The sequence below is a fragment of the Candida albicans genome, chromosome 1 (assembly GCF_000182965.3).
Source record: "Candida albicans SC5314 chromosome 1, complete sequence".
NCBI classification, from domain to species: Eukaryota; Fungi; Ascomycota; class Pichiomycetes; order Serinales; family Debaryomycetaceae; genus Candida; species Candida albicans.
Window position 1 is genome coordinate 519,229 of NC_032089.1, and position 22,427 is coordinate 541,655.

General features: G+C 32.3%; 11 protein-coding genes and 1 non-coding gene across 12 annotated transcripts, besides 1 other annotated feature; 7 read left to right on the forward strand and 5 right to left on the reverse strand. All coding sequences in view use genetic code 12, as the record gives it.

Moving 5' to 3' along the window:
- Positions 1–827: 827 nt before the first annotated feature.
- CAALFM_C102450CA (uncharacterized protein) lies at positions 828–1,358 on the reverse strand (the record flags this gene model as incomplete). The annotated part of the gene is made up of 1 exon (XM_716340.2): positions 828–1,358. The coding sequence occupies one exon, from the start codon at positions 1,356–1,358 to the stop codon at positions 828–830; it is 531 nt and encodes a 176-aa protein (XP_721433.2).
- Positions 1,359–2,059: 701 nt separating this feature from the next.
- Positions 2,060–2,722, forward strand: RPL10 (60S ribosomal protein uL16; the record flags this gene model as incomplete). The annotated part of the gene is made up of 1 exon (XM_716341.2): positions 2,060–2,722. The coding sequence occupies one exon, from the start codon at positions 2,060–2,062 to the stop codon at positions 2,720–2,722; it is 663 nt and encodes a 220-aa protein (XP_721434.1).
- A 664-nt stretch (positions 2,723–3,386) lies between these two features.
- Positions 3,387–3,857, forward strand: CAALFM_C102470WA (uncharacterized protein; the record flags this gene model as incomplete). Its single annotated transcript, XM_716342.1, has 1 exon — positions 3,387–3,857. The coding sequence occupies one exon, from the start codon at positions 3,387–3,389 to the stop codon at positions 3,855–3,857; it is 471 nt and encodes a 156-aa protein (XP_721435.1).
- An 890-nt stretch (positions 3,858–4,747) lies between these two features.
- PMM1 (phosphomannomutase) lies at positions 4,748–5,506 on the forward strand (the record flags this gene model as incomplete). The annotated part of the gene is made up of 1 exon (XM_716343.1): positions 4,748–5,506. The coding sequence occupies one exon, from the start codon at positions 4,748–4,750 to the stop codon at positions 5,504–5,506; it is 759 nt and encodes a 252-aa protein (XP_721436.1).
- A 106-nt stretch (positions 5,507–5,612) lies between these two features.
- Positions 5,613–7,634, reverse strand: CAALFM_C102490CA (uncharacterized protein; the record flags this gene model as incomplete). The annotated part of the gene is made up of 1 exon (XM_716344.1): positions 5,613–7,634. One exon carries the CDS (start codon positions 7,632–7,634, stop codon positions 5,613–5,615), a length of 2,022 nt encoding a protein of 673 aa, XP_721437.1.
- A 237-nt stretch (positions 7,635–7,871) lies between these two features.
- Positions 7,872–8,498, forward strand: CAALFM_C102500WA (uncharacterized protein; the record flags this gene model as incomplete). Its single annotated transcript, XM_716345.1, has 1 exon — positions 7,872–8,498. The coding sequence occupies one exon, from the start codon at positions 7,872–7,874 to the stop codon at positions 8,496–8,498; it is 627 nt and encodes a 208-aa protein (XP_721438.1).
- Positions 8,499–8,800: 302 nt separating this feature from the next.
- On the forward strand, positions 8,801–9,532 carry CAALFM_C102510WA (uncharacterized protein; the record flags this gene model as incomplete). Its single annotated transcript, XM_716346.1, has 1 exon — positions 8,801–9,532. One exon carries the CDS (start codon positions 8,801–8,803, stop codon positions 9,530–9,532), a length of 732 nt encoding a protein of 243 aa, XP_721439.1.
- Positions 9,533–10,943: 1,411 nt separating this feature from the next.
- On the forward strand, positions 10,944–12,680 carry SCW4 (Scw4p; the record flags this gene model as incomplete). Its single annotated transcript, XM_716347.1, has 1 exon — positions 10,944–12,680. One exon carries the CDS (start codon positions 10,944–10,946, stop codon positions 12,678–12,680), a length of 1,737 nt encoding a protein of 578 aa, XP_721440.1.
- Positions 12,681–13,174: 494 nt separating this feature from the next.
- Positions 13,175–14,935, reverse strand: DIP5 (Dip5p; the record flags this gene model as incomplete). The annotated part of the gene is made up of 1 exon (XM_716348.2): positions 13,175–14,935. The coding sequence occupies one exon, from the start codon at positions 14,933–14,935 to the stop codon at positions 13,175–13,177; it is 1,761 nt and encodes a 586-aa protein (XP_721441.2).
- Positions 14,936–17,303: 2,368 nt separating this feature from the next.
- Positions 17,304–17,376, reverse strand: tR(UCU)4. Its single transcript has one exon. It is a non-coding gene; the product is annotated as a tRNA-Arg (tRNA).
- A 14-nt stretch (positions 17,377–17,390) lies between these two features.
- Positions 17,391–17,783: a long terminal repeat ((beta-1a) Solo copy of the long terminal repeat (LTR) associated with the transposon Tca8; about 395 bp long, 6-8 copies per genome).
- Positions 17,784–18,156: 373 nt separating this feature from the next.
- On the reverse strand, positions 18,157–19,851 carry PUT4 (Put4p; the record flags this gene model as incomplete). The annotated part of the gene is made up of 1 exon (XM_716351.1): positions 18,157–19,851. The coding sequence occupies one exon, from the start codon at positions 19,849–19,851 to the stop codon at positions 18,157–18,159; it is 1,695 nt and encodes a 564-aa protein (XP_721444.1).
- Positions 19,852–20,772: 921 nt separating this feature from the next.
- Positions 20,773–22,284, forward strand: HNM4 (Hnm4p; the record flags this gene model as incomplete). The annotated part of the gene is made up of 1 exon (XM_716352.2): positions 20,773–22,284. One exon carries the CDS (start codon positions 20,773–20,775, stop codon positions 22,282–22,284), a length of 1,512 nt encoding a protein of 503 aa, XP_721445.2.
- Positions 22,285–22,427: the final 143 nt, after the last annotated feature.

The window sequence follows — 22,427 nt, forward strand, 5'->3', positions numbered from 1 at the left end:
TGATTTGAGTGGATTAAAATTTCAGTCACCCCAAATAAAAATAACGAGGAGAAACAAAGAAACAAAGAGTGAAAGAGAGAATTTGTGCCAAAACAAAAAGTAGGAAGAATAAAGTAAAGAACTCATTAACTCTTTATTTTTTTTTTTCTCGCCCACTTTTTGACAACTTAGTGATGGTAGTAGTGGCAGCAACAATAGCAACAATAGCAATAAAGCATGGCATGGCTTAATTCTCATCGCACAAACAATCTTCAAGCCGTGCCCGTCGCCACCGCCACCGCCACCACTATGAGTTTTGCCTAATAACCTATATAAGCACCTCAAAAACATCCCAATTGCTCTAGATTCTAGAATATTCCACTATCTTATTGTGAATTATTTATTCTATTTTATTCGACTTGATTGCTTGAGTGGGAAATTTGAGTGCTTTTAGTTTTTGAGTTTTTACAACTTAGTAGCAAAAGAGCAAGATGTAGAGGTGCCTGTTTTGATTTAGTACTTGTGAAATTTAGAAAATCCCTCGATATTGAAAGTTTTAATTGAATTGCAACTAACCAAAATATTAAACAACACCTAAATCCATACAACGCCAATATTTATCAATTTAAATACATATATTAAGATTCCACTTGACATATTCTATGATATAAAGAATTAAACTTAAATCTATTAAATAAAAAGATGCATGCAAACAATTATACCAAATAATTCATCCCATCCATCTAAAAGTTGATATATAAAACTAGTAAATTGATCATTGTCCACCTCTATCATAAACACTTTATAAATATTTAAATAATTTAATTTTAAAACGTGACTTGTTTAATCTAATCAATCATCATAACCTCTTCTTGATCATTAATAGCCGTCCCTTGATTAGCATCTTGTAGTTCTTCTTGCTGTTGTTGTTGCTGTTGTTGTTGAAATTCTTCAGAAGGTATACCAGTTATTATAGCATCTAAATTATCTTTCTTTTGATTTATTAATTTATCATACTGATGTTTATTTTCTTGTTTATCATTTTCCAATTGTTTATATTTTTCCACACTAGCAATAAATTTTTCCATATTTACTCCAGCAGCAGCTTCTGCTTCTAATGGAGTATATGGTCTTTCATTCAATGATTTAACTCTTCGTTTATGTATTTTTGATTTAGTATGACGATCCAAACTTATTTGATTTTCAAAATATTTGGCACATTGTATACAATAATATTGACCTAATCCAGGTTTTAATTCATCTAATGGTTGATTCTTTAATTTATTTATTGATTCGGGACTAGATAAATCATTATATATAAGATCAAGATCTCTGGTTCTTCTTTTGGTTTTATATCTTTTAACACTATATCTTCCCATTATTAATACTGTTGTTGTATATCTATATATATTAAATCAAGTGGATTTAGAGGTTTTATGATTTCACAAACAAAATGAGAGGAGATGAGCTTGTCCCCTAATAATAACAGATGAGACAAATGACGACATTATTTATCATCTCTTAAAGTCGCATTTTAGGGCTATAGCCCTAACTTGGCAAGAGAAAAAACCATTGTTGCGCATATACACGACCACATTACTAAGCATTTCCTTTCCTTTTGCCATTTTCCATTTTGTCTGGTGTTGCGTTTTCTCACACATTGACAAAAAAAAACTGGATTTTCAAAAAAATCTCTTTCCTGACCTATACTTAACCAAAGTAAAGAAGGTATGTTTCAATAGACTACCATATAGTATTGTTAATATTTATGAAGAAATGGGAGAGATTAATGAAATAATGTCACTGGATTAAGTTCATTATGGTATAAATCATAGCAATAGTTTTGGCCAAAATGAGAGCAAGATTATTTATAAGGGAGTAGATGAAAAAATTTTATTGATTTGTAAGCAATATCCAAAAACATTGCATATTTAGATTGCCACCACAGATATATAAAAGGATAATTTTTCCCCGAGTATTTGATTTCATAAATAATTTACATTCTTCATTATTTGCAAGACTATATTTGCAAAAAAAAGTTTTATCCATACTAACAAATAATTCTTTTATATTAGACAAAATGGCTAGAAGACCAGCTAGATGTTACAGATACTGTAAAAACAAACCATACCCAAAATCTAGATACAATAGAGCTGTCCCAGACGCCAAAATCAGAATCTACGATTTAGGTAGAAAGAAGGCCACTGTTGATGAATTCCCATTATGTATTCATTTGGTTTCTAATGAATTGGAACAATTATCATCTGAAGCTTTGGAAGCTGCTCGTATCTGTGCTAACAAATACATTACCAAAGTTTCTGGTAGAGATTCATTCCATTTGAGAGTCAGAGTTCATCCATTCCACGTTTTACGTATCAATAAAATGTTGTCATGTGCCGGTGCCGATAGATTGCAACAAGGTATGAGAGGTGCTTGGGGTAAGCCACATGGTTTAGCTGCCAGAGTTTCTATTGGTCAAATTATCATGTCTGCTAGAACTAAAGACTCTAACAAAGATGTTGTCATTGAAGGTTTAAGAAGAGCTAGATACAAGTTCCCAGGTCAACAAAAAATTATTATTTCTAAGAAATGGGGTTTCACTCCATTGAACAGAGATGAATATATTGCCAAGAAGACTAACGGTGAAGTTATCGATGATGGTGCTTACGTTAAATTCTTGTCAAGAAAAGGTAACTTGGAAGCTAACTTGCAACAATTCCCAAATTACCAATACTCTGCCTAATTTTAATTAGAGATGTATTTAATAAATAAATAACTTTTTTGTTTAAATTATTAGTAAAAAAGTGTGTTATTCGTTGATCAATTAGATAATAATAATTGCAGTAAAAGTGTGTCTCAGTAAATCTTATAACGAACTTTACTTTCATTTGTTGGAATTCATTTCCTAACTGAGTAGTTTTTCTAGCAGTGCAGCAGCAGCAGCAGCAGGAGTTTTAATTTTTCATTTTATCACATGCTTGAATTGAAAGTGGTAAATATACATCAACTCCGATACCATAGTGGCAAAGTTACTAACTTAAAGGATCAACATCGAAAGTAAAGCAAAACAGTATATAAGAAAGACGAAGTACCTGAAATGAAATTCAATATCTTACAATGTTATAGTTTTTTGCTTATTTGATACAATTATCAACTTCTCTCTCTCTCTCCACATACAACACTCTTTTCTTTTTCCGTTGGTTTAACTTTTTATTTTACTCTTTCTCTCTCTATTCCACATAGAAAATATTTCAAAGGTTAAATTATTAACACACATTGGAAATTTAGACGACCCACTTTCTATTTTATTCAACAACTTATTTCCATTTTTTCAATTAAAGTCTTTATACCGATTATCATATAAACATTTGATAAACTTTCTCCTCAGGTTCTTTATTCTTTTCTAAATGGATCAAGATAACGAAATTGATAGATTACGTGAAACTGAATTATGGAACAACAACAACAATATTAGTAATACTGCTTCTGATCCTAATGATTTAACTTTGCCGTCATCAATAACTGCATTTGATCCTATTCAACAACAAGAATTAGAACAATTACAAGCTTTACTTGATCCATCATCATCATTATCTCACAATGAAGAACAACAACAACAACAACAAGGACAACAACACCACTTAAAAAATAATGAGACGTCTCAATGTTGGATTAGAGCATTAATATTTATTGGTTATTGTATATCAACAGTATTTTTTTCAATACATTTATGGATTCAATATTTTTTCGTCAAATATACTTATGATGATCAAACAGCAGTGAATATGTTGAATTATGTGACTGCAGCTCAAGAACAAGCGATTGATGAATATCTGAGAAAGACAGAGAGGCGGAGGAGTAGAGAAAGTGATCAATAATAATAGAGGGGGTGAGGGAGATTTGAAATCTGGATTTCATTAAAATTAGTTGAAATAAAAATAAAAATTAAGTTGGTAGACAGCATTGAATGCTGGTTTTTATTACGTTGAATAATAATTGACGATATTACTTATCCTCAGTTGAAGAAAAATGTGTGTGTGTGTGTGTGTGTGTGATTTTAGGTATTCTAGTGTTATAAGTGTTTTAGTGTATTTATTGTAATGTGTTTTTCTTTTTAATATTGGACATTACTATTATTATTATTTTTTTATTTAAATAATGACAACTAATTAATAGTAACTTTAAGATATTAATTGTAAGGAAATTTGTAATAGTTGCAAAAAGATGGTCATTGGTTGATTGTGTAATATCCGTTAGAGATCTTGATAAGCCGCGTCGTCGTCGTCGTCAACACCGACAAAGAAAAAATTATCTAGACTGAATGGAAGTAATTTGAACCTACAGAATGGTTATGGGGGTGTGCTTATCTGAACCATTATGAACCCAATAAATATAGGTTAAGTCTACCGATAAATATATTGTGAAATTGTGTCATTCATCCAATGGGCGAAATCTAAATACACCAAGAACTAAAATAGGAACGCGATTTGTGTTTTGGTTTTCAAAAGACACGTTGAGAAACAAATTTGGCACACACTAAAAATAAATTAGGAGACAAAATTTTTTTAGTGTTGTTGTCTTCAATTCCGGACAACACACACACACACTTCTTACCACCACCACGACACACATACATTGAAAAAAAAAAAATAACACTCCGTTGTATCTTTCTTTCCTTCTTTTCTTTCTTTCCTTCTTTTCTTTCTTTTCCTTCTTTGACTGTAATTACAGGTAACACTCATATCCCCCATTCTTTATATCTTAAACCATGTCTTTTGCAAACAAACAAGATCCAAAAACTTTAGTTTTATTCGATGTTGACGGTACTTTAACTCCAGCTAGATTAACTATTTCTGAAGAAATGAAAAAAACTTTAGAAAAATTACGTGAAAAAGTTGTTATTGGATTTGTTGGTGGTTCTGATTTATCTAAACAAGTTGAACAATTAGGTCCAAATGTTTTAAATGATTTTGATTATTGCTTTAGTGAAAATGGTTTGACAGCTTATAAATTAGGTAAAGAATTAGCTTCTCAATCATTTATTAATTGGATTGGTAATGAAAAATATAATAAATTGGTAAAATTTATTTTAAGATATTTATCTGATATTGATCTTCCAATTAGAAGAGGTACTTTTATTGAATTTAGAAATGGTATGATTAATGTTTCACCAATTGGTAGAAATGCTTCTACTCAAGAAAGAAATGATTATGAAAAATTTGATAAACAACATCATATTAGAGAAACCATGGTTGAAGCTTTGAAAAAAGAATTCCCTGATTTTGGTTTAACTTATTCAATTGGTGGTCAAATCTCTTTTGATGTTTTCCCAACTGGTTGGGATAAAACTTATTGTTTACAACACGTTGAAGATGAACATTTTGAAAACATTCATTTCTTTGGTGATAAATCTTATAAAGGTGGTAATGATTACGAAATTTATAATGATCCAAGAACTATTGGTCACGCTGTTAACTCACCTGATGACACTATTAGAATCTTGAATGAAACTTTTAAATTACAATAGATGATAAATAAATTTAGAAAATTTAGAAACGTTGACTATATACATAGAGAATATAATATAATATAATAATACACCAAAAAGAGAGAGATAGAGTATGTGTGTGCTATTATTTTTGGGTTTTCTTATAATAAATAATTGAAGCATCATCTCCTGCCATTATAACTTGATCAACAGTATTTTTAGAAATTTCCCATTCATTTAATAACAGTAATCTTTTAGTATTCACATCATGTAAATTTTTCACCAATTGTAATTTATCTTTACCATCTTCTGGTTCAATCAATTTTGGTATTTTCATTGGTTTACATGATTTATTTCTTTTCCCATTTCCTTGTTGACCTGATTCATTTTCTCCCAATGCATAAACATCTTTATGATGTCCCACATTATTTAAAGTGATGAAAAGATGTTTATTACCAACACTTATATCTTTAATAGTTATTGGTTTCACTGAATTTGAAGATTCATCAAATTCATTCAATCCAATTAATGATTTAACAATTTCTGGCCAACAACATACTTGCATATATCTACCGCCACCTAATTGACCATTAATACCATTACCAAAAGATATTAATACATCTTTATCCAAATAATTAATAAGAGCATATGAAGAATCATCACCAGTACATAATTTTTTAATTCGAATAAATTCTTCTCTAGCACGAGGAATAGTATTTCTTAATACTCGTTTAATATCAGATTTAGTGAATACAATTTTAGGTACTGGTTTCAAATCAGTAGTATTAATGTCTCCACATTGTCCACAAGAATTATCACCCCAAGTCCAAATATTCCCATTATCATCAGATACAATGTTGAAATATTTCCCACTGGAAATATAATTGAAAACACGAGGAACAATAGCTTTCCCTTGTTCAGTTTGTATAATTCTATTATTTAATAATGTAAGATCAATTGGTTGATTCACGGGGATTTTATCTTTGATGTCGGCAAAGGGGGAAAACGATGGACCATATTGACCACGATTTATAGGATTATTGGAACAATTTACCACAAAGATTTTCCCCAGTTTATTTAATAATAATAAATGATAATCTCCAGAAGATATTTTTGTGATGTCTTTCACATTTAATTTATTATAAATTTGTGTTTTCAAAAGTCCAAACCAATTTCTTCTTTGTAATGGGATAAATTCAGAATTAGAATTAGAATTTGAATTAGAATTAATCCTTCTTCTTGGTATATAAACGATTTCTCCTTTATTAGTTAAAAAATAGAAATAATCTTTAGTTGGAGTAACTCTTTCAATATTGAAAGGTAAATTAATTGGTCTAACATCTGACCAATCTTTATCCCATTCATAAACTTTACCTTTATCAGTTATAGCAATCAAATGACCTTTTTCAATATAAGCATCTTTCAAATACATATTATTGAAAAATGGGATTCTTAATGGGATCTTACCAAAGTCATCGCCAAAAACATAAACCCCACTAATAGTTTTCGAATCTTGAACTTGATTTAAATTCTCATCATTTAATTCTTTAGATAATTTCTCCAACATATATTTTGTACTTTTAACATTTTTATCATTAATAGTTTTGACTTTCTCTTCATTTAAATCAGGATAATTATAATTTGATAATAATCGATTTTTAATCGATTCATAATTAAATAATATTTGATGAGTTGATACTATTCCAATTAATGCCAATAATCCAAATATCATTCCTTTCATTCTTTGATTAAATTCATGACGTGACCGTTGTTTATTTTGATTTGATTCAAATTCTAAATGTAATTTTTTTAACTCATTTCGATATTCTGGTGTACCAGGTTTTAATTTAAGTAAACGAGGATCATTTTCAATGAGTGCATTTATATCAATAGGTTTATCGTTGTCGTCAGTCCCTCTCTTGATGGCTTCTTTTTGGTTGTTTCCATTTGAAGATGTTTTGGTAGTTTGAGGATTGATTTTATCATCTAAATCTTTTAAATCATCAAAATTGTATCCGAAATTATAAGTTGTTTTATTTTTATTGAAATTTTCAATTGATGAAAATTTACTTTTATTCTTGGACGAATTTAATCGATAAAATTGATTATATTTAGGTAGAAGAAGAATTCGATTAATTAATCTAGTACGAGTAGTATGAGTAATCATTATATTGATTAGTTGACTAATGTAATGAATTGGATTGGTTGAAAGATCAAATTTCTATTGGTCTCATATTTTCCTTCTCAGTAATAGTGAATCAATTTAAAGTCGTGGTAGAAAGGCGAAAAAACAAAAAAGTTTTTGCCCACTTTACACTTCCTTTTTTATACACAACGTTAACTTAATTTTTTTGGCGACGTGGATTAAAGAAAGCAACTAAGCAAATACAAGCAATACAGCCCTATGTTTTCACCAATTTCATTATGTCGATCAACTTTAAGAACCCCATCTGTCATATCTACCATAAATTCACGTAGTCTATCCGGAATAACCAAGTTTGATACGAGAAAATTTGTTCAAACATTACAAGATAAAGGTGGATTTTCTGAAAAGCAAGCAGAAGTAGCTGTCAATGTTGTTAATGCTGCTATAAATGATGGAATATATTCCATCACTAATAATCTTGTTAAAAAGGAATCATTATCATCAATAGCTTATCAACAAAAAGTCAATTTTGCTAAATTAAAAGGTGAATTACAAACCATGGATAAATCAGAATTCACTAGTTTAAAAAAAGAACAAGAAAAACTACGTACTGATTTAACAAATTTGAAAAATCGATTAAAAGAAGAAATTACCAAGAATCAAGCTAGTGTTAGATTAGATTTGAATTTAGAAAAAGGAAGAATTAGAGAAGAAAGTTCCCAACATGAATTAAGAATAGAAGATACTTATAGTAGAATAGATGAAGAAGTTTCTAATATGAAAATGCAAATTAAAACTGTGAAAACTCAAGTTTTACAATGGTTAATGGGGGTAAGTACTGGTACTTTGGCTTTATTATTAACATTTGTCAGATTTTACTTTTAAAAAAAAAAACCAATAACCAACCCCTTCAATATAAAGATTTCTGTTCTTTCCTCCTTTATTTATAGTTGATAACAAGTTTTTCTATTTATTAATATAAAAGAATGATTTATGACTTGGTCGTAGAACCCACATTTTATGAACACGTCAATGAACTTAGAGTCCGTATACTGGCTAATCAAAAGAAAGCGAAAAAATAAACACAACAAGAAAAAAAAAATTGGATTGAAATCGTAACAGTACATTGATCAACATCATTATACAAACCACAACAACAAAGATCGTAACTCCCAGTCTCCTTACTAATGAATTCAATATATAATCATGGTTTAAAACAAACCCAAACTATAACTAAAGATTTAACTCAATTCGAGAAAAACTTATCCACATCACCATTATCATTACAAGGTGCAATCACAACATCATTAACTGCATTCAGGAAAACTATCAAAGAATATAGTGATTTATTGGAAAAAAATGTCAATGATACATCTTATACCAAACATGAAAATAGATTAAATAAATTCAATCAAGATTTAAATGAATTCACTCTGAAATTTGATACTTTAAAAAAGCAACGTGATATTCAAGTTCAAGAAGCTAATAAACAAGAATTATTAGGAAGAAGACACATATCAACAACAGCAACAGCAGCATTGGGATCGACATCATCAGATAATCCGTATGAATCTAGCTCAAATCCATCTCAACAACAACAACAGCAATTACAAGATGAACAAAACACCATGTCTTATAGAGAAGGATTATATCATGAAAAGAATTCTCTAGAGAGAGGATCAGAACAATTGGATCGAATCTTAGAAATGGGACAACAAGCTTTTGAAGATATTGTTGAACAAAACGAAATATTAAGAAAAGTTCAAACTAAATTTGAAGAGAGTTTAATCACTTTAGGTGTAAGTCAAGGTACTATACGAAGTGTGGAAAGAAGAGCAAAACAAGATAAATGGTTATTTTGGTTTTGTGTGGTTGTTATGTTAGTAGTGTTTTATTACATTGTGAAATTGTTTAGGTAATAAGTAATTAGTAATATAAGAAAAGTATTAGTAATTAACCAATGATATTCATGGATTTCCTTCTATCGATGTTCTCATGGTTAAACCTTGCAAGTGGAGGATTCGAAGGAGATTTAATGGAGATCAAGTGGGACAAGGTAGTGGGGGGTAGTAATTTGCCATCATGGCTTTATGCTTCTGATTATCGTCCTTTTTTCCAGATGGGTAATTCTAATTCACGAGTTGTTAATTGCAACAACATTATTACTCTTCTGTTGTTTGCTTAATCAGGTTAATCGTAATTAAAAAGGTAAAAAAGAAATAAAACGAAACGAAACGTTGAACTCTCTATTTTTTAACACCGCACAATTAACCTCCTCATCTGCCCCACTTTCTATGACAAGAATCCGTATCTAGAGAAATAGACCTACATCATTATAGTCTACAAAAATGTTCTTATTTTGTGTTTAAGGTGGCTCAGATCTTGACCTACCAATTCAAGTAAAAAGGCAAAAGGGTATATATATATATTGTCACTATTGAAAAAAAGCCCCTAAGAAAAAAAAAAGAGGTTTTCTGCAATTCCAAGCCTTGTTTTATAGTGGGGTTAATTTGATGTTCTAATTTGGTAATGAAATTAGGAAGAGTTATAACTATTCAAGATCAGGATTGAAACTTATCAATATCTCATACTTCTACCATTCCTATTACCGAGCTACACTCTTTTGATGGTCAACCCTGTTTAGTTGATACTCATTTGATCATCTCTCCCCACTTGACAGTCCTGACTTTGTATTTATTACTAAATGACCCTTTCAAGAGGATTCCTTTAGGTCATCCTCTCTGTAGGGTTTCTACTCTCTTTTTTGTTTTATCTTTTACGTACCGTAATGTCATTCCAAGGCATTCAGGAAATTCAATATTTCCTAATTAGGTTAACAAATATGGTGTGTCCTGCATATAAATAGGCTGCAAATACTAAATAGGAAATAAAACGATGGATACATAAGAACTGAAAGAATGAAAAAAAAAATCAAAGAGACAAGGAATAAGTTTTATTATCAATATTAAAAATTTACTCGATATGTGATTTGACTATGGTTTTAATGGAATAATTATTATCCTTTTATGGTTGTAGCCCAAGAATGAACTTTATTCGTATAAAATATTTTGAATTTTCCTTTCCCATTGAAATCGTAGAATTTTCTTTTTGATACCCTTCTTTTTTTTCTATTTCATTCATTCTTATAAACCTTTCAACAATCCTTTATCTACCATTATAAAGCCTACGACTATTCGTTCATTCATTTTTCATTGATACCAGAACACTAATACTCTCCCTTTTTTTTTTTGGTTTTATTGATATCTACTCATTGAATAATATTTGTTTTTTGCAAGAAAGAGAAAACAGTACCAACAACAAAAACAAATAATGAAGTTGGATTATATTTTAGCTTCCCTTGTCATTGCCAGTATAACTGAAGCTGCTCCAATTAAAAGAGGGTTGCTTGATGATTTATTTGGAACCAGTAGTTCTAATACTGCTGCTGCAGCTCCGGCTGCTGCCCCTGCTCCGGCTGCTGCCCCTGCTGTTGCCCCTGCTGCCCAACAAGCTGCCAATGTTAATACTGCTCCGGCTGTTTCTCCGGCTGCCACAACAACTGCTGCTGCTGCTTCAAGTAAAGGATTTTGGGCAGGATTGTTTGATGGAGGTCTGACTAATACTGCCTCAACTGCGGCTGCTCCAGCTGCTCCAGCTCAAGCACCAGTATCTGTAGCTTCTGCTGCTGCTGCTCCTGCTGTTGCTGTTGCTGTTGCTCCAGCTGCTTCCACTCCAAAATCTACCAGTTCTTCATCATCATTTGGAGGATTTTTCAGCAATTTGTACAATGACTTTTTTGGATCATCATCTTCATCTTCATCTGCTAATGCCAATTCACAACCACAAGCACCAGCCCAAGCCCAAGCTCCAGTACAAGTTACAAAACCTACAGCCGCTGCCCCAGTTGTCGTAACTAGTGAACAGGTATACACGTCTGTCGTTACTTCTGCTACTGCTGCTCCTGCAGCCGCTGCAACTGCAAGTTCTGATTCTGATGATTATTCAGCTGAAGGTTTATTTGGATTCTTGTTTGGTGGTGGTAGTGATGGTGGTAAAGCATCAGCTGCTGCTTCTGCTTCCGGGTCTGTTTCTTTAAACCCAATTGATGGTTCGGGTTTAGGCTCTGGTTCAGGATCAGGTAATTCTGCTGGTAATTCTGGTTCTTCATCGGGTACCACTTTAGGTATCGGTTACCAAGGAGGATCACCAGGTAAAAATACTGCTTCTATAAATACTGCCACTGCTACTGCTGTCAACGGGGGTAGTGCTGCTGGTGCCACTGCAGCTGCTGGTTCTTTGGGTATAACTTATTCTCCTTATACTAAATCAGATGGATGTAAAAGTGCATCTCAAATTGCCCAAGATATTGCTAAATTATCCAATTATGAAGTCATTAGATTATACAGTACTGATTGTTCCGGAATTGAAAATGTGTTATCAGCCATGGGTTCTAATCAAAAATTGTTTTTAGGTGTTTGGAACATTGACAGTCCTCAAGGGGAATTACAAGATATTGTTAGTGCTATCAAGCAGAGTTCTAGCGGTTGGAACGTTGTTCACACTATTGCTATTGGGAATGAAAGAGTTAATGCTGGTGCTGCCAGTGTGGCTCAAGTGCAACAAGCAGTTGACATATCTAAGAAATACTTGAAATCTCAAGGATACAATGGTCCAATTGTCACGGTTGATACTTTAGTGGCCTATGTTGGAAACCCACAATTGTGTGAAATGTCTGATTACCTTGCGGTCAATTCTCATCCATATTGGGATGGAGGTGTTCAACCAGAGAATTCTGGACAATGGTTGTTGCAACAAATTGCACATTTGCAAAGTGTATGTGGGTCTTCAAAAGATGTGTTAATCACTGAAACAGGTTGGCCAACACAAGGTGACTCTTACGGTCAATGTGTTCCTTCCGTGCAAAACCAAGTTGCTGCTGTGAAATCCATTGTCAAATCCCTTTCTGACAAGGTTATTATGTTTACCATGTTTAATGATTATTGGAAAGATCCAGGTGCATATAATGTTGAACAACATTGGGGATTATACGGTGATCCATCATCTTAGACTAATTAATCACCTTGATCATACCCATTCACCATTTGCTTTGAAAGTAAAAAATACTTTTAATGCGTCCTTTCTTTATTCATTCATTAGAACATAATACCTTTAATTCTTCCTTATTGATTTTTACGTTATCAGTTTTTCAGTTCTATCACATGGTTTCTGCCAACTAGTTTTAATTATCCTAGTTGTTGAAAAACTATGTTTTTTCTTTTACATATTTTTTTAATTAGAATTTCCAAATTTTGATTGTTATTCTTGCTTTTAAATAGTCCCTTTTGATTTTTGTTTTGTTAAAATTTTGTTTTACATATATAAAGTCTTGTAATAAATACCAAAAAGCACTGTTATTTTAAGTTAGCCTTTCCTAATTTCTTTTACTTGTAAAATACACAGATTGGCAAACAATTAAATACTTTATTTTTGGTATTTAAACTCGTAATAAATAAATGCTATTAATACAAAATATCCTAAAAAATTGAGATGCCACTATGTAATTAGAAAATCCATCCCAAGAATTTATCATAGAACCATTGTGCATCAAAACGTTTACCTTCGGCTTCTCTGATAGCCTTTCTTTCAGCTTCTTCAGCTTCGAATTTCTCAAATTCTGCATCAATAACGTCCCTGAAAGTATCCAAATCAACTTCTTCTGGTTTCAACCATTTTGTTTTATAAACAATCTTGTAACCAAAGAAGAAAATTAAAAACACTGGCAAAACAATGTATCCAGTGATAAAGTTTTTGTAATCAAAGGTATCACCCAAAAATACTGTGAAATTCTTGATGAAAATAATAACAATACAAATGACCAAAGATATGTAACTACCATATGGCTGTAAAGGAGATCTGTAAACCAAATCTTTCTTTCTGTCCAAACCTTGTGCTTTCAAAGCTTTCATAAATCTAATGTGGAAAGTCAAAATACAAGCCCAAGCAATTAAACCAGTTAAAGAGACAACATTAACAAAGTATGTGAAAACTTCAGCAGACCCAGAAGAAACATTCATGTATGCCAATAAACAGAACAAGAAACTCAATAAAACACCATAGTATGGAACACCCATTCTGTTGGTTTTGGAGAAGAATTTTGGAAGATAGCCATCAACCAGCAAACTGTAAACCAGTCGTGAACAAACATACATATCACTATTGGAGGCTGAAATGACAAACAAAAGAATACAGGCATTGATAAGATGGTCTAACCCGTGGATTTTAGCGTTTTTAATGGCAATAACAAAAGGACTAGCTCCGGCATTGGTACCTTTAGCACCCAATAATAATGGATCTTTAGATGAGACACACATACCAACAAATAAAATCGACAAGATGTAGAAAACAAGGATACGGTACAATGTCAACTTGATAGCTTTTGGAATAGCCCTTCTTGGATTTCTAGTTTCACTGAATGTAACAGCAACTAATTCAGATCCAAGATAAGCAAACACAGCAGTAACTAAAACTGAAACAAATGCAACGAATCTCCCTTTTGAACCACCAATAGCCACATCTTGGGCGGAATTGGAATAATGAATGAAAGCCCCTGGGTTTTTCCAATATCTGAAACCAAGTCTTTCATGTGTTGGTCCACCACCCAAGGCAATAATCCACAACAAAAGAATTAATCCTAAACAAGTCAAGACTTTTAATATTGACATCCAGAATTCGATTTCACCAAACACTTTGACACCAAGAAAATTAATGAATGTAATGACAACAAGAAACACTGTAATCCAAACCCCTGGATTCACTCGATCTCTTGAAACCCAATATTGCATGGTTAATGCACCAGCTGTCAATTGATTAGCGGGAAGAACTAAATATTTAATAAGATAGACAATACCACAAGCAAAACCCAAAGCTTCGTCAGCGTATCTTTTCCCATAATTTGCAAACCCAGGCAATGGAATAAAAGAGGCAATTTCACCTAAAGCAGTCATAACCATATAGACAACAAACCCAATGGCACCATAAGCTACCAATATAGCACCTGGTCCAGCAGTTTTTAAAGCCAGCCCAGTACCAATAAGAAGACCTGTTCCCAATGCACCCCCAATGGCAATCAATGAGACATGACGTGCGTGTAATTCTTGTCTAAGTTGGTGTCCTTCTTCTGCATTATGAGCTGAGGGATTGGATCTAGCAATATAGAGATCGTAATTGTTTGTATGTTGGGTAATAACCGATTCTAAGTCGGCAGTTGATGATCTTTTTTCTTCGTTCAGAAGACCTTTGTCGCTATTGTAGCCAAATACCATTTAACAAAAGTAGTAGGAGATGTTGATTATGGAAAGATTGAAAATGAAATTTATAATTATGATAGTGTTTTTATGTTTTCCTTAACAAAACCTAATTTGAAACTTATAAAAGAAATTAATTTAAAATTGTTAAAAGAAAAGAACGAAGTTAAAGAGAAGAAAGGGCAAACAGAAGACTATTTATATAAATATACAGCAAAGGTCATCCCAGTCACAACACTAAATTTTATAAACTCAAACAAAAAAAAAAATACAATACAATTTAAAAAAAAAAACAGAAAATGTTACAATAACAGATAACACTAAACTTTGTGCAGGAACATGACTACAAGACTGGCTAAATTCTAAATATTTGTTAGTGAAGTTGGTGGTGGTGTTCTTGTTGTTGTTGTTGTTGTGATTTTGGATTACTTACATGCATACGGGAAAGAAGTTACAAAAATATAAATAAAGCGGAGATGGAAAACCTTTCGACATAGTCAAAGCCCTAAGAAACTAAATGAAAGAAAAAAAAAGCCCAAGGCGATTTTTAGATTGGAATGGGAATGCTAATCCATGTATCAATTGTTAAAAAAAATGTATTCGAACCAGGACATATATCCATTAACACCAACAAAATAATTCTTGTAAGGTTAATTTTTTTAAACTTTTAATGACACAATTTCTGACATTCACCACTAACCACTAGGCACAAAGTAACTTAAAATGGCATGACATAACATAACCAATTGACTAATTTAAACGAAGTTAATTGGAGCAAACAAGAAGAAGGCGTCAGGTCAATTCTTTAGTTAATCTCTGTCTCTGTCTCTCTCTCCTCTATCTAAAAAAAAATTTCTGTTTGGCATCATCGCCAAGAAATTCGTAAAACGGAACAAAAACTAAAAATCAACTTTCTTTTCTCGCAGAGATTTGAAAATCGCCGTGAGTTATTATGTATGATAACGAAACGAGATTGTTATCAATTCATATTATGTGAACAATCTGCAAATATATTAAGCTAAGTTTACTGGTATCTCGTATACAAAACACTCTCATGATGAAGATTGATTAAGATTCTATAGCCTTTTATTCTTTTTTGTTCGATGTGGTAGTAGTTTGTTCCACTAATATGTTGCTTTTTAGGCCTGACAATTGATGCCATTTTTACGACGGTTGCAGTAAAAAAAACAGCGTAAGCCTCATCCTAACTGTTTTGACTTCTTTTGACCAAAAACGAAAGAAACACTTATTAATGAAATAGAACTAGAAACCAATCGGTTAAACTGAGAACATAAATAAATCAACCAATAATTTTCTTGGATGATAGATTGTTAGCTGAGCTAATCAAGTCAAGAGAGAGTAATAATAATAACCGGATAATTTGCCACCATGATTGAAAAAAATAATATCAATTTAAGAAATTTGCAAATCATAAAATTCTTAATATTTTTTTGAGTTTAAACCGTTTCTCAGGGCTTCGAAAAAGATGCTTATATTGTTTTAAACCGTAAAGTCTGCCAGTTAAGGCATTTGGATTGGTTCCTTTTTCAGAGTCAAATTCTTTACGGATTCGCGTTTCCGTCAAGATTACCACACCACTACCACATGAAAAATGCATATATATTCCTGATATAAATACCTACCTATATTACAAAGAAGAAAATCAGAATTTCATTGTTGTTCAAAGAATCAAATGATTATTATATTTGTAATTATGAGAAAGTATACGTATATATTATTCTGTGTGTTGTTTGAAAAGATTTATTCTGTCGGTTCATCTTTACGGCGTTTTAGTTCGGACTTTTTTTTTTCTCTTGAAACCCCCGCCAATTGCTGCATGGTTAAGCGTAAAATCACAATTTCAGAAGTTTAGTTTGTGGGGTTGGAGCAAATTTAATCATCTCGTCAATTTTCTTATTGTTTTATTCTAGCCCCGGGGATAATTCAGAATTAACGTCTTCGCTATTGATTTAGCAACTAGCATATTCCTTTTTTCCTTTTGGTCCTGTGGTTTAAATCGTACATGTCTGTTCTATGACGTAGCCGAGCTACTAGTTGTGGCCAAGGCAATAATGACTAGTTTCTACAAGTGTTGAGAAAGAAGTGTGATCTGACATGCATTTCTTGGTCACTCTCACGTCATCATCTGTAGAAGCTTCAATCTTGACAACACTGTTAGTGGACAGATCCAAAAAAAAAAGAAGTACCAAGAAATTTGGGGTCGGCTTTAATTGAAAAAAACCAAACAGCAAATATCCATGAAATCTCTTACTTGGATGACTACCGGTGATGATCTTTGTGGTAACACGGCAATTGAACGGAACTATTGTTTCAAAGGGTGTTTTAAAGAAAAATATATGTTTGTGTTGTATGCAAAAAAAAATAAAACCCACGCCGGGATTCGAACCCGGAATCCTTTGATTAGAAGTCAAAAGCGATAACCATTTCGCCACGCAGGCTTTTCGACGGTTTTTAATGTATATTTCGACTTGCAGGACCTATGGAACAGCTGTAGATGTAAACACTAATATGAAGAACTGGAAACAATAACCTTTATTATAACTCTGACCGTAGTATGAAAACTCACTAAAGAAAAGAATATAAAAATATAAAATATATAAGAAGACAAGGAGAATCTCTGACCCTTATATAGACCGAAAACTAGAGTGACGATGAACCATCAGACCACTCAATAACCAACTAATTTAATAATATCAAGAACTCGTCTAACGAGGTGTAAACAAAATACCGAAAATAGAAATATAAATAACTCAATGCCAAGATGGTGCGCAACCACCAAGGTAATAAACAACCAATAGAACCAAGCCTTGTAAATCAGACAACGAGCAAGGCTGATTATACAACAGTTTTGGCTTATTTTAATAAATACATACCTTGTAATTTGGGAAAAAGATATAGAGCCAAAATACTTAAAATGTGTACTAATTTAAACTATAATGTCTATAAAGCTGTATTTCTTAACTCTCTGGATGTTTTCATTGTATTTGAAATTTTAAAAAGTAAATTATTTGAAGTTTTGATAGCTTGTCATTGGCTCGATTTTTCATCAGAAATTGAGTAAATATTCAGCGAAATATTTTCAGTAGAGTCCAAGAGCCTTAATTTTTTCCATTCAGTACTACTTACTACCCTCCACTTGTTGTATTGACATCTATAAAGACAATTCATTATTCATTTATATTATACAAAACTAGTGTGTACTCCAAATACACAAGACTCTAACTAAAACAGAAATCAGATGCCTTTCTACAGGCAACAAAAAACCATCCTTTTCTTCTTTCTCGGTTAAGTTCAAATTCAATATCTCTTTCTTCTTCTTCATCAATGTATTGTTTACCTGTAGTAATATCAGCTTCCATGGCATTTCTCCAATGAGTCTTTTTAAACACTTTCCAAAAAACAAATAAACAGATGAAAAACACTGGAGCAAAATAAGAAGTAAACAAATTAGATACGGAGAATTGTCCAGGAAAAAATATCCAGAACCCATTGAAAAATAAAACCACAACATTAATGAAAAAACCAAAGTATGTGAAATAAGGATGAATGAATTTTGGTGCCAAATAATATGGATACTCTCCCTTTTTCATTTGTTTACCAGTTTGAACCACATATGCTTTTCTAAATTTGAAATAAGCGAGCCACATACAGATATAAGAACATAATAACCCCGTGGTGGCTAAATTAACAAACCAATTAAATACCACTCCAGTGGATTGACTAACGTTCAAATATGAAATCAATGATACAACACCGGTGAATATGACACAATTGATAGGAACACCACTTTTCAAACATTTAGAGAAGAATCTTGGGACATATCCTGCCAAAGAGGCAGAATAAAGTGACCTGGTTCCAAGAAAGAAAAATGCATTCCCACAAGAAAATGCCGAAGTCAAAACAGCTCCATTAACAACCAGTCCCAACCCACGAACACCAACATTTTGAATACCTAAAGTCCAAGGTGACACAGTAGATGATTTCAAGGATTTCACTAATGATGGATCATTAGAAGCTATAAGACAGTTCAAGAAAAAAATACCACCGAGATAGAACAAGTATATTCTGATATAGGAACGTTTAGCAACAATCCCAATGTTTTTACGTGGCATCTTAACTTCTGCAGCAATCAATGCTAACACATCAGGACCACCAGCTGCAAACCCAGCCCAAATTAAACAATTGTATGTCCCCAAAAATTTACCAGTTGTGCCACCCACCAAATATGGTCTGAAAAGACCACCTTCTTTCCAATGTTGAAACCCATAAGCATTATGTTGAGGATTACCACCACACATTGATATTAAAGAAAACAACATTAAGCCCAAAATCAAAATTACTTTAAATGAAGAAAAAATCGATTCAAATTCACCATAGAATTGGGCACCAAACAAATTGAGCAAGAAAAATAACACTAATGCAATAGTAATGAAAACACCAGGGTTAATATCTGTCCAAAATGATATTAATCCTGCACAGGCCGTTGCTTCAATACAAACAAACATTAATGCAGTATAAGTATATATCAACGAGGAAGCAAACCCCAAAGCTGGATCAACATAACGAGCAGAAAAATGAAAGAATGAACCCTTAATGGGTAAATAAGAACACATTTCACCAATAGCTTGCATCAATGGGTATATCACTAAACAAGCCCAAATTGCAAATGCTAAAAAAAATGAAAGTGAACCACTATTATGTAATGGATTCTTTATACTGACAAACAATGCTGATCCAATAGATTGACCAATCATTAATAAATTAACGTGACGCAGATTCAATTTTCTTTTAGTTTCTCCATATTTTTCAACATCTAATTTGTCATGGAAATCATTAAACTCCTTAGCAGGAAGTGGATTTTCAATAGATATCTTTTCAACATCATAAGTTATATTATCATTCTTCTTCAGCATTTTTTTGACTGGACTGTGATTGTTTTAAAATTGGAAAAAAAAATATTATTCACCGTTGACAGATTTCACTGTCATATACATATTATTATATAGACTACCTTGGCATTGCTGCAAAAACCCAGGAGATTGATAAGATGTCATTAACTAATACAACGGAGTAATCAAGATCTTGCCCCGTTAGCGGCATTTTCCAAAAACACCTCATCGTTTCCATTGTCAGCTTTGTGATACATAGTTTTGTGCGGAATTCTTATCTTTTTAATTTATACCACGCAATTTAACTTAGCCGTATAATTGAGATAAAGATAAGTTAATTGAGTTTACTGAAACACCAAACGGTCGAGTCCAGGCCTGAAAGATAACTAAAATTGCAAATTGCCTCATACAATTGGTTAGATAACCCCTTTTCAGTAAGAATAATCATGCATTTACACTAAAATAAAAAGAATGAATATAGGAACACTGTTTAACCTTAAATTGTGAATAACGTTTTCTCATAACGAACTAATTTGAAATTTCTATAAAACTTTAATTCCATCCACTAGAACATAATAGAAAAACACAACCTGTTACTTGAAAAAAAGCAATTTGAAAGCTTGTTCAAGAGGTTTGGTGCTTATTCTTCTATTTTCTTGTTGAAGTGTGGGGGATTTTCTTTTGGAGAACTTAAAATCTCTCTCTCCCCCACACACACATGTTATCAAAAATTAGCGGTTCAACACTAAAAAAATTCCATTTTCTGTTGGTTTATCCGATCTCACATCAGTAAGTGACTCCTTATATCTATAAAAACAGACCACAAACTACCTTGACAATGAAATTACTATAAATTACAAGCATATCATCTATCTATCTATGCCAAGACATTTTTTTTTTTGATTCTGTTGGTTATTCCAGTTTCACTTTGAACACTCAACAACTATGTCTTATCAAATTACAGAAAAGAAAGACTTGACTTATGTTATCACGGAAAATAGTATCCCCCAAGCACAACTAGAAAAAAATTTCAGTTTACTAAGTACATGTGCATTTCAATTCACTTTGATATGTTCAGCACTTGCAATAGGTACATTTCTAAGTACCGTGATAGGAGTAGGAGGTAGTCCAGTACTAATATTTGGATTCATTGTTGCCATCACCTTTGATCTCATTATTTGTTATTCCTTAGCCGAATTAGCGTCTGCTTATCCACATTCATCGGCTCAAGTTCATTGGACATATTGTTTAGCATCGGAGAAATACAAACGTAGTCTTAGCTTTTTAACTGGTATTTTATCATGTGCGGGTTGGATATTTGCTTGTTTTAGTTCTACTTATGTGGCATCAATGTTTATTTTGGCATTGGCACAAATTTATCACCAAGACTATATCCCAAAAAGTTTCCATTATTATCTTGTTTATTTGGCAGTGTTTTTATCGGGTTATTTGGTCAATGTGTTTTTAGTCAAATTGTTACCGTTAATCACCAATATTTCAGTTGCAGTAATAAATTTTGGAACATTCTTTATTATTATTACACTTTTAGTCAAATCACCAAAACAATCTGCTGAGTTTGTGTTTAAAAATATCATCAATGAAACGGGCTGGTCCTCCAATGGAGTGGTATTTTTCTTGGGGATGTTGCCTAGCTTAGCCTGTGTCACATTATTTGATGGAGCAGTACATTTGACAGATGAAATTGCCCAACCAGAACGAAATATACCGTTAGTGATGGTTATATCAAATACACTTTCTGGCGTTATGGCATTTTTCGCTGCTATAGTCTACATGTTTTGTGTGGTGAATGTCAACAACTTATCAAATCCAGTAGGTGGAGAACCAATTGTGCAATTAATGTATGATTCTTTTCAATCGGAGGCATTAACCACAATTGGAGTCGTTTGTTTAATATTGACTTTTGTTGGCTCGTCTTATATGTATTATACCAGTACTTCAAGATTGATTTGGTCATTTGCAAACTCAAATGGACTTCCCTTTAGCAAATACATAGGTGAGGTTTCTTCAAACTTGAAAAGTCCAGTTTATGCATTGTCTTTCTTGACGGTTCTTTGCATAATCATTGGAACATTAATTATGGGATCAGATGGTGCATTGAATGCTGTCTTGGGTACATCAATGGTATGTATTAACTTATCATATTTGATACCCATTGCATGTTTATTGGTGAAAAGTAAATTTTCCACCACCCATAGATTCAATGAACGTCCATATTTTTGTTTGGGAAAATTTGGATTGCCAATGAACATTGCCTCTGTCCTTTGGGTGTGCTTTATTATGGTATGGTTGAATTTCCCCTTGAGTTACCCGGTGACATCTGATAACATGAACTATGCTTGTGTGGTATTAGGAATAACCTGTATTATTGGAATAATATTGTGGTTTGTTCATGGAAGAAACCACTATGACCATAATATTGATTTTAAACACTTTTAATAGAAATAAATTCTTTGGTCCCCACCAGAAGTATCTCAGGTAGAACCTAAAAGAAGCATTATTTTTAACATACTTTTTACGTACACACATATACATCTTATATACATGCATACATAGATATATATACAAGGTTTCAAAAATTG